General features: G+C 33.9%; 1 protein-coding gene across 5 annotated transcripts in view; it reads left to right on the forward strand.

The window, feature by feature from the left end:
- CLCN3 (chloride channel, voltage-sensitive 3) overlaps positions 1-14,735 on the forward strand; it is a 66,252-nt gene that overhangs the window by 38,599 nt on the left and 12,918 nt on the right. For all 5 annotated transcript variants that reach the window (XM_004682389.2, XM_004682391.2, XM_012724890.1 and 2 more), the window contains 7 exons: positions 1,919-2,018; positions 3,352-3,539; positions 4,492-4,614; positions 6,279-6,485; positions 9,309-9,389; positions 10,881-11,426; positions 12,448-12,634. In XM_004682389.2, the coding sequence (XP_004682446.1) occupies positions 1,919-2,018; positions 3,352-3,539; positions 4,492-4,614; positions 6,279-6,485; positions 9,309-9,389; positions 10,881-11,426; positions 12,448-12,634 (1,432 nt within the window). The remainder of the gene's footprint in view (positions 1-1,918; positions 2,019-3,351; positions 3,540-4,491; positions 4,615-6,278; positions 6,486-9,308; positions 9,390-10,880; positions 11,427-12,447; positions 12,635-14,735) is intronic.

The raw sequence follows: 14,735 nt of genomic DNA on the forward strand, positions 1-14,735 counted from the left end.
TTGTCTACCTCTTTTTATACATTTAAGCTTTTTGTTACATTTGTAGCCAGCCCTCTGCTCTAGATTATTTTGAAACAAATCAACATTATGTCCCTTCAAATTCTACTATTTTAGTATTTTGAAAAGTTAACATCATTCTGTTTTTATAGTTTGAATTCAATTTCTGTAAAAAAGAACTATCTTGGGCTGAAGCTTTATGACCTACAAGCTAGCTGCAACTGCTTCAGTGTGAGTTTGATCCCTGCCCTGGAGGTGACCCGCATGGTGCAGTAGACCTCTCCTTTTTCGCCCACTGCTCCCCTCAGCAGTGTACTTTGTTTATCTATCTGCCTGCTCTGCTCCCCACTCTGTCTCCAGTTCTGTATGCATAAATAAATAAATCTTAAAGAGAGAACTATATCAATTATTTGCATTCCTGAATTCACTTTGTATAGAAAAGGGAGAGTTTGAAATCATATGGTTGCCTGGCATCCTCAAAAGTGACCGATGACATTTTTGTTGCGTTTTTTTTTTTTGGTTTTTGTTTCTCTATCTTCATGAACTCTTACATTTAAACATACTTGGTGTGTCTTAATCCACCACAAATACCCTTATTGAAGCCCATGTTATTCCACTTTTGACTATTGGGAGCTTATTAGATCAGTGTTATGTCCTAAGCCATAGTTGGTATTATGTATTCTGTAAAGACAAGATGATTTTAGTTCATATTAGTAATTTTCTGTACCAAACCTGGAGTCAGCTATTTTTTAAGGAGCTCTGGTTCTTGTGAAGAAAAATGGTATATTGGTACGTTAGGCACGAGCAGCACTTTCTGCTCATGGGTTGTTTCTAGCCTGTTAAGTTTATAGGAATCTCTAATTTTTATTCAAAATAATAGGGCTTTTATTTAGCATCTAGTTCTAAAATCTGTATCTCTTTCCAGTGATGCCCCAAATTTCAACAGCATGTACATAACCATTTGGTTTACCTCACAGTATACATATTATTACTAGCACCATCACCAGCAATATGCTTTTTGAAGAGATGTATGAAGTCATACATCTAGGCTTGATTGATTGTGGTAATAGAAAGAGTAAAATTATTTCATTCAACCTAGAACTTGCTGAGTCTTTTTAATGGGACTTTGTGGCTTAAAATAGATAAGATCAATGAAATTTGGCTTTGGTTGAAGCAGTTGAACAGCACAATTTTTGGCTGAAAACACAGCAGAAATTCTAATAGGTCAGAGGGGTTTGGATTTGTTTGGAATAGGTTTAGGTATGTATTTTACTAAGGGGCAAGATTTGCCTTCTTGTGTTCTAGTAGACTAAATCTGAAAATCAGATATATTACCATCCTGTTAATCTCCTCACAGTCTCCACTATATTCAGCAGAGGATTTTTTTGTTCTACATTGTAATAAAATAGAACCTCTGGACCCTACCAGTAGGTTTTGAACTCTCCATTCCTGAAAACTCATAGGTCTACAAATTTTGGGGGCTCCCTGTTTTACATGCTTATCACCATTATAGGCATGGTACTGTTATTCACTGATCTTACACTTACAGGAATATTCCACTTAATATAAGAATAATCCGCTCAACTTCTAGGACCAGAGAATGATCAGCAAGTGACAGATATTTTAAATTAATGTTTTATTTAAGCTAAGTTGATTCAACTAAAACTATTATTCGTGTATCTTTTTGCTCTCAAATTCTGAAGCCCTTTTTAAAAATACAGATCTTTAGGTTAATTCTTATCATCTGGCTTATAGATATAGTAACTCTCTGCTATATAATGATTTTGTCTCAAATTCATCTGTCCCATTATTTACTTTAGAAAGTATGGTCCTTTGTGAAGTAGCTGAGAATAATGATCAGATTCTAGAATTGTGACTTCTTGTAGTTGGAGAAATGAAGCATAAACATTTCTAATTTCAGATCAACAGCAAAAAGAAAGAATCAGCATGGGAAATGACAAAAAGTTTGTATGATGCATGGTCAGGATGGCTAGTAGTAACACTAACAGGATTGGCATCAGGTAAATAAAAATTTAATGCAATCTTGTTTTGCTTAAAAGAATAATAAATACCTTTCTTCTCCTTCCCACAGTTACCCTTTCCCACCCCCCAGGTCCATTGGATTTTTAAAAGCATTTCTTTCTTACCTTCAGAAAATATTCTTACATGTAAGGCTAGGAATCAGGAAACTTCAGAATCTAATTTTTCCTGCAATCTTAAATGTCTATCCAATTTGGTAAATCTTTCTGAACTCAGTTTTCTTATCTGTAAAATAATATGGTTTGAACAAGATGATTGATAAAGTATCTTCTTATATTAACATCTATGAATAGCTAACATTTATGAAGTCATTCATGTCTGTCACTGTTGCAGAATTTTTTTACATGTGTGTTAACCTCATGACAATTTATGGTATAGTTGCTGTTACTGGCACTGTTTTACAGATGAGGGGCTGAAACATGAGAGTTTATGTAACTTGACTAAGGTCATGAAGTTAGTAGTAGGTGAGCAAGCAGAGAATTAAATTGAGGTATTTAACTCAGAAACTTTTATTTTTAGCTATCATGCTATACAATGTCCGCCACGTACCTATGGTATGAAATTTGAAGAAACAAGCATCTGAAAAAAATTAAGAATTATTTTAATGTCACTATGGAAGATTATGTCTAGAAGAACATAAGGAAAAGTAAATGCATACGGAAAATAATTGATTGACATGAGAATTTTGTAGCTGCTGTGTACATCACCCATTGATCTTTTTATATGAAAAAGACCATACATTTGTTTTTGCATTTTATTTTGCATTTGCATTTTTTTGCATTTTATTTGTTTTTGCATCATTTTGACATATTGGTTCTGTTATTTAGGAAAAACTGAAAGTCTTTCACAGTAATTCATGAATGTTGTGCGTTTGTTTCCCAGGGACATTAAATTTTAATGAGGTTGAGGTCATTTATAAGTCTGTTAACTATCTTTCAGATTAAAACATCCTAGTAAAACTTTGGACTTCAGTAGCCACATTTTTGAATCTCTGACCAAGTAGTGATCTTTAGAAGATATTTTAGTTCTTTAAGTACCTTTTTAAAGAAATTACAATTAATTTGAATGATATAACTAGTTTTAAATTTCTGGGAAGGATTTTTTAAAGACTATATTACTTTTTAAGGATGATAAATAGCTAAACTTATTGATAACTAAGACTAGAAGATCATAAATTCATATGCCATTTGCTTTGTGGCCCTTTATAGGAACTCCTCTGCTTCTATTGATATTTTTAATTTGTTAATTCTCAGTTTCTCCTCAAATGAGCTTTTTTTGTTTTGTTTTTAACCAACTCCAACATGTTGTTTATAGGGGCATTGGCTGGATTAATAGATATTGCTGCTGATTGGATGACTGATCTAAAAGAGGGTATTTGCCTTAGTGCATTGTGGTACAACCATGAACAGTGTTGTTGGGGATCTAATGAGACAACATTTGAAGAGAGGGATAAATGTCCACAGTGGAAAACATGGGCAGAATTAATCATAGGTCAAGCTGAGGTAAGTCTTGCTTGGTCTCAAGATAAGTTAATAATTTATATTGTGAAATGAATCTCTAGTTCATTTAAATAAGAAAACAATCACAAGTTAAGTGATTGTTAACCCACATTAGGGAAAAGGAAGAAGGAAATGTGATAGGATTAAATGGGAAAGATGAGAATCCATTACAACAAGTAAAATTTAACTAAAAAGCCCTTATGTTGATTGAGTCCATAGTTACATACATGTCTACTAGGTTATGATGTAAATGTATTTCTTACAGAAAAGATATATAGTAGATTTTGTATAATCATAGAAAGTTAAGATGAAATCAAGTTATTCAAGCTGTTAATCATTTCGCATTATTTGAGAAGTATGAATTAATACAAAAATAGTAAGATAAGCTACAACTGGGATATTTTAAAGAAACCCACAGATTTTCCTTTGTGGTTTTACAATGTTAAGTGTTTTTTTTTTTATTCTTTATGTTCTACAATGAATACATTAGAAATTTGAATATTATAGAATACATATACACTATTAAATGATCATAGCTTACTCTTAAAGCTAAAATTCTTTTTATGGCTAAAAAGAATATACTTGCTGGTAAGATGGGCAGTTTGCTCTTTCTTACCTATTTTCAGGATAACTGGAGCAGAATGAAATCCAAGCGCCAGAGCCACTATTTCTCAAAGGGGTCTAAGGGTTGGCAGAGATGGAGATATAGCTGTGGTTCTTAGCAGTAGACTTTAGGGATCTGGCAAAAGCTAGGAAAATAATTAGGTTAAAGCTTGTTGGTATGAATATGACTAAGTTTTAGATTCAGTTAAATATTTCATTCATGTAAGGTTTTTATTGTAGTCATAAACCCAGGAAACCTAGAAGTTTTACCCATGTTTCTTATGTGGTAAACCACTTGCATTAGAGGTACACTGTAAATTACATTCATACTATTTCACTATTTGCTTTCTAGGGACCTGGTTCTTACATCATGAACTACATAATGTACATATTTTGGGCCTTGAGTTTTGCCTTTCTTGCTGTTTCTCTGGTAAAAGTATTTGCCCCGTATGCCTGTGGATCTGGAATTCCAGAGGTAAGCCATGCAGAATCTTTGCCATTAAATATTTAATACTAATTGTGACACATTTTTTTTTCCTTCACAGAAAAATATAGGTTTTGATTTTTCTTTAGGTTTGTTCATGCGAAAAAGTTGTTTTTAAACATGGAAACTGAAGTAGACACTATTGACAAAAATTTTTCTCTCTAGTCAATGCTTCAGTTACTATGAAGATTGGCTTCTTTTTTCTCTCACCATTAATTTACACATCACTAAACAAACATCTGAAGACAGAATTTAACATGAGGGATCTGGGCCTCCCTGGTGACACAAGGAGTTAAGTCTCAGCACTGTGAAGTTATCTGAAGTCACTGCAGCATGAGTTCAGTCCCTGGCCAGGTTGCTGACCCAACATGGTATAGCAGACCTCTCCTCTTTTACCTGTTGCTTCCTTCAGCACTGTATTTCACTCAGTCCACCTATTCTGCTCCCCACTGTGTCTCTGTTGAATCTTCCTCCCCACCAATCCCTGCACCTCTGGCATATACCCCAGCACTTGTATACATAAATAGATAAAATAAATCTTAAAACAAAACAAAACAAAACATGAGGGACCTGGAAAAATATCTGTGACTTTAGGTTCTTTGATGGATTAGTTGATTTTTGCTATAATAAATGACTTGAACATATTAGTTCTTTGTAACCATTTTCTAATTAGATAAGTTGATTCTTGAATTTGAAAGATAACATTTATAACCACTTTATACTGTAAATGTTTGTTTATAGTGAATTTGTAGTATAAACCTTAGTTTTTTTTTTTAAGATTTATTTATTTATTCATATAGAACTGGGGTACAGGCCGGAGATGCGGGGGGTGACAGGATTCACTAGAGACAGAGTGGGGAGCAGAACAGGCAGAACAACGAAGTACACTGCTGAGGAGAGCAGCGGGCGGGTCAGGAGAGGTCTGCCTCGCCATGTGGATCTCCTCCGGGACAGGCGGGAATCGAACTCATGCGGAAGTGGCTTTAGCTTCTCAGTGCAGTGCTTTAACCCGCTGCGCCACCAGGGAGGGCCTAAACCTTAGTGTTTTTATTTTTTTAATAATTTGAAAGCAAATATACTTAACATTGACTATGATGACACCTTTCTTGTCCCTTTTTACTTTTCTGTTTTAAGTTACCAGCTTTTTCTAGTGCATTACTTTTTAAATTGTAATAATTCTAAAAATGGAATTAATAAAGACTATCTTTAATAAAGTATAATATCACATAAAATCTAGCATTTGACACTCATCCTTCTAGAAAACATACAGACAAATAGTTGTAGTACACTGAGAAATTATTTCTGACAATATCTAAAAGATATCTATTTCTATACCAGAAATTTTTCTTTTCCTGGTTATATCGTAATAATACTAACAACAACAATAATAATACTAAGGTCTGTATTCTCTTTAACATGGCCTGATGTTTTAGTTTTGCTCACAAGATAATTTTGTCTTCTACCCTTTCACAAGGTTATTGTTTTGTTATAGATTTGTCATATGTAATATGGTAGTTGAAACATTTGAAAAGTTGTGTATTGTTCCATAGTCTGCAAACATTTTGCAAGGTGGTTTTTGTATATAAAACAAGAGCGTAACTTAAGTTTTCTTGTTTATAAAAGAAAATTTAGCTGCTTTAAACTTTCCTTTTTAGATTAAAACTATCTTGAGTGGATTCATCATCAGAGGTTACTTGGGAAAATGGACTTTAATGATTAAAACCATCACATTAGTACTGGCTGTGGCATCAGGCCTGAGTTTAGGAAAAGAAGGCCCCCTGGTACATGTTGCTTGTTGCTGTGGAAATATTTTTTCCTACCTCTTTCCAAAGTATAGCACAAATGAGGCTAAAAAAAGAGAGGTAAGTATCTTTTCTTTTTTGTAATAATTTACGCATTCGGATTAACAATCCAATGTAAGATTTACTGATGCTCCTTTTCCCTTTTTTGAATAATTTATAGCATTTTCTGTACTACAACTTCAGAGCTGCCCATTTACTATTGTATTAGAGGTGTTTTAGGTAGACTACATGGTATTCATTGTTTTTTTTGTTGTTGTTGAATTTCTCAAAGATCTTTCCTTCTGTGTTTGCTTTGCTAGTACCTTCTCTCTTTTGAAACTAGAATGCTGTTTTTAATTCTTTAATTCTCCCCATCGGTATTTCTCCAGGGTTGAGCTATCTTAATAGCTGTGCTTCCTCTGGAGGAACTTCTAATGGCATTGGGAGGGGTGTGATCTGCAGAGCGCTATCTTAACACCATGGAGCAATTGTGAGGGCCTTTAAATAGGGCTTCCTGAGGTTTAACCAAAAATTCACATTAAAGGGAATACAGGAATTCATCTTTATAGCTGCATAGGATGATTTTCTTTAGCAGCCTGAGATCTTTTGGGAGACCTTTACATATTTTATATCACAGATTTTCTCAGATGTTTCTCAATTGTACTGGATGTTTTCGAAAAGAAAAAATGGGCTTTGGACCTGTATTTGGGGGTATAGTCTATACTTATTTTCCTAGTCTTTTAGTTGTTATGATATTTTTTGCATCTCTAAGTATTAAGAACTCAGTGATCTCTGGCCATGCACAGAATCTTTCTTCCTGTTTTTTGTTTGTTTTGTTTTGTTTTGTTTAATAAAGGAATCTTTTATTATTTTCCAATTAAAATTATCCTATTTTAATTTAATTTTAGCACTAAAATATTGTCCTTGCATTGCTATAGTCTAAAGGTGAAACACTTCAGAGTATCATCCTTTCATCTCTAAATAATTGTGACTCCAGTACTATCTTGCATAACAAAAAGAGCCAACGTTTTCTCATTACTTATTGTGTATCTGGTGTTGTCTCAAGCATTATATTTGGCTTAAAATTTTTAATTACACATTAATTCTTTTAAGGTGGCACTATTATCCTCATTTATAGATAGGGAATTAGAGTGTAAAATACAAGTATTTAGCTCAAGATTATAAATTGTGTGTGGATTAAAATTTATTTTTCTCTGACTACCACTACTACTATGACTATGCATATATATGTCTTTATATGGTTTTAAAACTAAAAAAAATTAAAATCTGGAACTATACTATAGCATACCAAGGTAGTGGTTAAGATGGAACTCTTCCATTTGTCTCCCAGTTCAATTCTGTTATTTGCTATTATGGCTAGGCATTTTTTTTTTCAGTAGAATTTTTATTGATTAGAAACATTTATGGAAATTAAAATTACTTAAACATTAATACACATTTTCTAATGATTAAAGTTTCTGACAGTATGCTGTAACTGTAGCATGTAAGTGGCTAGAATTTACTTGGGAGTTGAAAGCATTAGGCTTCATATTTTAACTTTCTTCCAATATCCACTTCCATGACTTTTTAAATATGCTATATGTGATCCTTTTAGTGGGGACTGGAGGAAGGAGAAACAAAAGCAAAAATAAGTTTAATTTGTTCTCCCTTACTCGCTAAATAAGACGAGTCCGCATTCTAAATTAAGTCAGGTATAATTTAATTAAAAACAAGTATTTGTTTATTTTCACTTTATCAAATATTTATAAAGTATTTACTGAGTTTTAGGATTGTTGTAAATACTGTATCAACTGTTAATTCTCAGGAATTAAGCAATATTTTTCACACCCCCTTTTTAGAGAAGAGAAAACTGAGAAACAAAGAGATTGAGTTACTTACTATAGTCACACCGCTAGTAAATGTTAGAGCTATATACTGGTAACCTGACAATGGAGTTTATACTCTTAAATGTTTTCAATTTTATTTTGGTTATTTTTCTCTTTTCTTAGTCAGTAGAGTAAAAATTCAGGAAATACTTTGGTAGCCTCAGGTATTTACTGGATAGAGTATTAGAGTAAAGATCCTTAGAAAAACAATTTTAAGTGAATGCCCAATGAATTTATATGTGAGGTTGACTTCATGTTGGTGCAAATTGGGCAATATCCAAGTAACAGACCAGGGAACTGGAAAGAGGGCCAGAGGAGTACTCATGGATGTTTTTTTTTTTTTCTTTAACTTTGTTGTAGAGTTTTATTAATCAGGTTATCAAGAAAGGATTGCCATTGTTTGTGCTTTTAGAATGAGACAATTTCAATGGAAAGTAGCAAAATTAAAACTTACAGTTTTTTGCAGACTATGCTCCTTTGGGTCCTCTTCTCTCTGTGACTTCAGAAGTAACATGAAAGCCTGTAAATTGATCATATTTTTAGAGGACTTGGATAGTGAAAATGCATGAAATTTCAATAGTCTGTGTGTTTCTGGGTATTTTACTCGGATTTGAAATAGAGGTAATTATTAATAATGAAGTAGTGAAATCTAAAGCTTGAAGAAATAACAACTTATTTAAAAATAAATGGACAGTCCATTCGCCAAACTCGTTACTGATCTTTGTATTTATCTTCACAATCAGACATCTTGAAAGCCATCTGTGTTCAGTACATCCCATTTGCATTAGTTTATCTTCTATAATTGTTTTTTGACTGAATATTGAATATATAAATGAATTTTCAAATTAATGCAGAAGGGAAAAAGTCTTAGACTTAGAATTAAATATTTACTTGGGGGGAAAAGAAACATGAATTAAATTCAGAAGTTTTGTTTGGAAAATTTAAGTAACCTGAAGAATTTTTGTTTGGTATATTTGAATTTATAAGAAAATACAAATATGGTGTATCTTCATTTTAGGTGCTTTCAGCTGCCTCGGCTGCAGGGGTTTCTGTAGCCTTTGGTGCACCGATTGGAGGAGTTCTTTTTAGCCTGGAGGAGGTAGGTTAGAATTCTGTAGTAATGCTGCTATAAATATATGTTGGCATACTTCCTAGTTTATATCTAGTAAAATTAATACAGTGTTTTTTTTAAGTTTTTAATTTTATTTTCATACTTTTATATTATTACCAAAAAAGTAACATGAACATAAGTTATAGATACCCCTTTTATCTACACCTGGAAGGAATCCTTTTTTAAGTCTATAGTATATAAATATTAGTGGTTATTTAAAATATAACTTTGTTTACATTTAAAAGTAAGCAGGTATGAATTTGACTGACTAGAAGGCAATCTATTCTAGCTGGTTAAATTGCAGCTTGTATTTAAAAAAAAATCTTTTAACTTATCCCTATGTAATTTTTGAATAATTTCTTTATAACAGTTTATTTTTACATCATTTTGTACATTTTTTTTTCCATCTCAAATGTAAACCCTGCGGGTTTCCCATCACCATAATTTTTCTTGTGTGATTATTTCTGTTGCAGTTTTTGATGTTTAAGGGAATAATTGGGGTTCTTTGTTTTTGTTTCTCATTGGTGATTAAAAGATTTTTCCTTTTTTACACATTTACACCAAAATGTGACTAGGAATGTTTTAAAGTTATTTCTTCCATTTGCTTCTATTTTTTAAATAATACATAAATGGCAAATTAAATACTTAAAAAAGATTTATTAATGCATATAATAATCTTTCAGGTATAGGTCAGAGGTGGGGAGGGGTGTGGTAAGGAGGGTGGGTGAGAGGACTCATCAGAGTGGGGAGCAGAACAGGCAGATGTACTGAAACACACTGCTGAGGGGAGCAGTGGGCAAGACAGGAGAGGCCTGCTGTGCCATGTGGGTCACCTCCCTGGCTGATGTGCTGCAGTGGCTGCGATAGCTTCACAGTGCTGTGCTTTAACCCCCTGCGCCACCAGGGAGGGCCAAATTAAATACTCCTTTTTGAGCTAACAGGAGTTGGTAATGGCATATTAATTCTTAACTACTGTGAATGAATTAGAGGTGGAATTCATTTTGAAAATAATACTAGGCATTTTAAATAACTACTAAGCACTTACAGTGTGCTATTACTGTGAATTTGTAGTGATGTGATAGCCAAAGTTGTTAAGACATTTTTTGTCACAATAAAATCTGTATAAACTAGTGGGCAAGTGAGCCTGCGGCCGCTTCAATTCAAGTTCAGCCCCTGGTCCTGGAGATGACCCACATAGTGCAGCAGACCTGTCCTGTCTTGCCCACTGCTCCCCTCAGCAGTGTACTTTGTCAATCTGCCTATTCTGCTCCCCACTGTGTCTCTGGAGAATCCTCTCATTGCCACTGCCTGTACCTCAGTTCTGTATGTATAAATAAATAAATCTTAAAATTAAATAAAACCTATGCATGTAAATTTTAGATGTAGCAAAAATTAGAGCTATGGAATTTACTACTCAAATTATATGAGCTGAACAACTTGTAAAATTATAGCATTAATTTTTTCTTTTTTCTTTTTTAGGTTAGCTATTATTTTCCTCTTAAAACTTTATGGAGGTCATTTTTTGCTGCTTTAGTGGCTGCATTTGTTTTGAGATCCATCAATCCATTTGGTAATAGCCGTCTGGTTCTTTTTTACGTGGAGTATCATACGCCGTGGTACCTTTTTGAACTGTTTCCTTTTATTCTCCTTGGGGTATTTGGAGGGCTTTGGGGGGCCTTTTTCATTAGGGCAAATATTGCCTGGTGTCGTCGACGCAAATCCACCAAATTTGGAAAGTATCCTGTTCTTGAAGTCATCATCGTTGCAGCTATTACGGCTGTGATAGCCTTTCCTAATCCATATACAAGGCTCAACACCAGTGAACTGATTAAAGAGCTTTTTACAGACTGTGGCCCCCTGGAATCCTCTTCTCTTTGTGACTACAGAAATGACATGAACGCCAGTAAGATTGTTGATGATATTCCCGATCGTCCAGCAGGTCTTGGAGTATATTCAGCTATATGGCAGTTATGCTTAGCACTCATATTTAAAATCATAATGACAGTATTCACTTTTGGTATCAAGGTAAGCACCAAATACTATGATGTTGAAATCATCTTGGCATTTTCAAAAATTGTATGTGGAATGAGAAACGAAATTTTTATTTAAAACTGTTTGTCTCTAACATAGGACAAAAAAGTTACTTTGTCTTTAGTTTTAATTAAGTTTTAAGTAATGACAAAAAGAACTCCTGACAATACATTGTTAAACATACATACTGTGTAACAAGTTACCCCAAAACTTATCATGTTAAGATAGCTACTTACTTCACTTGATATTAAGTCAACAACTTAATAAAGATTCAGTTGAGCAGTTTTTGCTGGTCTTAAAATCTCGTATTTTGTGAGGTTTTTCCAGCATTGTGGACTAAGAGTAGTTGTTTCTTAAGAATGACTTAGGCTTCCAAAAGCAGGTGTCCCATGAAGAGCATTTCTAACTTAGCCAGAGGAGTCATACAGTGTGTTTCTGTTACAGTTTGTTGTCTAGGGAGCCATAAAAACCTGCTCAGGTTTGGTGAGAGGGACATATACTCTGCCTGTTATTGGGATGGGTTTTAAAACCACTTATATTAGCTTCATATTATTCTGTAATAAATTACCACAAACCTAGTTTTTGTTAAGGCTTAAAAAACCATAAATATATTACATCATACTTTTAAAATATTATATATTACGTAATCTTATATGTACTTTATGTTTATAGTCATGTTAAGATATATGTATATATTGCACTTCTGTCAGAAGTTTAAAATTAATCTCGTGAGTTAAAAATAAAGGTGTTTGGGCCCATTTCATCATGGACTAATGAAAATTTTGTTCAGGAACCCCTAAAATAAAGAACTAATCCTTGAGTTTTCTATCTACAAAATGTGCTTATTACTTTGTAACTAAATTCATGGAATTATAAGTAACAAGATGTTGCTGTAGTTTTATTCTCGAATTTTTGCATATAAGTACAAATATATGAGAAAGAAATTCATAGAATGTACAATTCAGACAGGTAATACTAGAGGCTTTCCACCTCATGAAGAATTCTTTTCATGCAGGTTCCATCAGGCTTGTTCATCCCCAGCATGGCCATTGGAGCGATCGCGGGAAGGATTGTGGGAATTGCTGTGGAACAGCTTGCGTATTATCACCATGACTGGTTTATCTTTAAGGAGTGGTGTGAGGTTGGGGCTGATTGCATTACACCTGGCCTGTATGCCATGGTTGGTGCTGCTGCATGCTTAGGTAACGCAATGGTGTCTGTCTACTTGTGGATGTTTGTGAATCTGAAAAAAGAGCAAGTGAGAACCCTCCTCTCTCAAGGGGGTGAGAAGAGGGAGGGTACAGGACAAAGGAGGAGAATATTTCAATAGAAATGAAGCAGTGGTGCTACTTTGATACCTGATGATATATTTAAATTATACAGGACTTGTTTTCATTTTACCTGTTTCTGAACATTTGTTAATGTTAATGCAGAAATTTAATAGTAGTTAGGACATTTTTAGTGTCACATAATGTCTTAGAAAAGCATGTTAGAAAAGATTAGTGTGCTATAAACTTAAAATTTGAATCCTGATAGTTGAGCTTTTTATTTTCATTGTGATCTTGACTTACCATAGTGTGACTACTAAGAGTAGCATTCTAGAAAAGCTTCAGAATAGCTTTATTTTGGGCTCTGCAGTGATTTACTGTTAGTCAGTTCAAGATCACAAGCCATCCTCCATCTAAAAATGTATGTAAAGTGCATTTATAGTGAAATGAGAAAAAGTAACTACTTCAAAATAACAAAATATGTACAGTGAATACTTAAGATTTGACTTGTCTCCTTGGGCATAAAATTCTTTTTGTATTTAAATGTCAGCTAAACTTTAGTTAATAAACACTTGGTTAACAATTAGTTTAAGAATTATTGGTATTTTTGACAAAATGGTTAAAAGTAATTACTGATCATCAAAACTATAATATCAAATGAAAGTGAAGGACAGAATCATATTTTTCAATGTAGCAAGTATTTCTTAAGCATCACTTTCGGTTTAACATTGCTAGGAACAGTGAGTAATACAGGAGGAGGTATAAAACATGGACTCAACCACAACTATGATCAAGTTGGGGAGAAAAAAACCAATACTGCAAAGACCGAATTTTTTTTTTGCAGCAATATTATATAATGATTATATACAGTACTGATTAAGTTTATGAAATCTAAAGAAGGAAAGAACTAAAGTAATTCAGAAATGCTAGGACATGAACTTTAAAAGATTGGTAGAGGCCCTCCCTGGTGGCGCAGCGGGTTAAAGCACAGCACTGAGAAGCTAAATCCACTTCCTCATGAGTTCGATTCCCGCCTGCCCCGGAGGTAACTACATGGCGCGGCAGACCTCTCCTGACCCGCCCGCTGCTCCCCTCAGCAGTGTACTTCGTAGATCTGCCTGTTCTGCTCCCCACTCTGTGGTGAAGCCTCTCGCTGCCCCTGAGCCTGTGGCCTGTACCCCAGATATGTATGCACAAATAAATAAATCTTAAAAAAAAAAAAGTAAAAGGTTGGTAGAAATTAAAGAAGACTACTTTGTTGAAGATTAAATAGCACAAAAACAAAGGAGTAGGAGTTCGGATAGGAATAAATTCAGTATTCATGAGACTTTGAAAAAGCTCACTTTATTGAAGTCAAGTGTTCATTTTGGATACTTTTGGGAAACAGTGTTGAGTTGCTGAGGAGGAGCCAGCTTAAGGAAAGGAATGATTTGTGTTAGGATGATTTTGTATTTAGAATTGGTCAGATCTGTGGCAGAGTTATGATTTTGCCATTCTAGCTTCAAGTAAGTATCTACTATAGTTGTTTTGAGGATTACATGAGATAAAATGCACAGTGCTAGTAAAATAAGTGCCTAGTTTAAAAAGCAAAGAAAAGCCTTTGAAAACTGACCTGAACATGCCTGGCATAGAGTAGATATGTAATATATAGTAGGTTCTTTTTCCCTTCTATTTTTAGGTTAAAAAACAAAAAGGAAGAGTTAAGCTTAACACAGTATGAACTGGCAAGCCCTGGTAGGTTTTTGAGCAAAGGATCAACATGGTGAAAGTAGTACTTAGGAAAGATTAACCTGGGAACATGACTTATAAAGTGGATTGAAGGTAATGGGGCCTGGAGTCAAGGAGGTAAGATAAAACAGTGTTAATTTAAGGAACAAAGTGTTAAGGACCTAGATTAGGTTGGTAACAGTGATAATGTTAAGAAAGGAAAGCACAGATAGATAATTTGCTGAATAAATTAGATAAGACTAGGCGAGTCTAGATGCTGGAATAAAGTGATGAACAAGATGACTCTAGATTGTCAAGAAGAATGTGC

The sequence above is a fragment of the Condylura cristata genome, unplaced genomic scaffold (assembly GCF_000260355.1).
Source record: "Condylura cristata isolate star-nosed mole 26May11 unplaced genomic scaffold, ConCri1.0 scaffold00014, whole genome shotgun sequence".
NCBI lineage: Eukaryota > Metazoa > Chordata > Mammalia > Eulipotyphla > Talpidae > Condylura > Condylura cristata.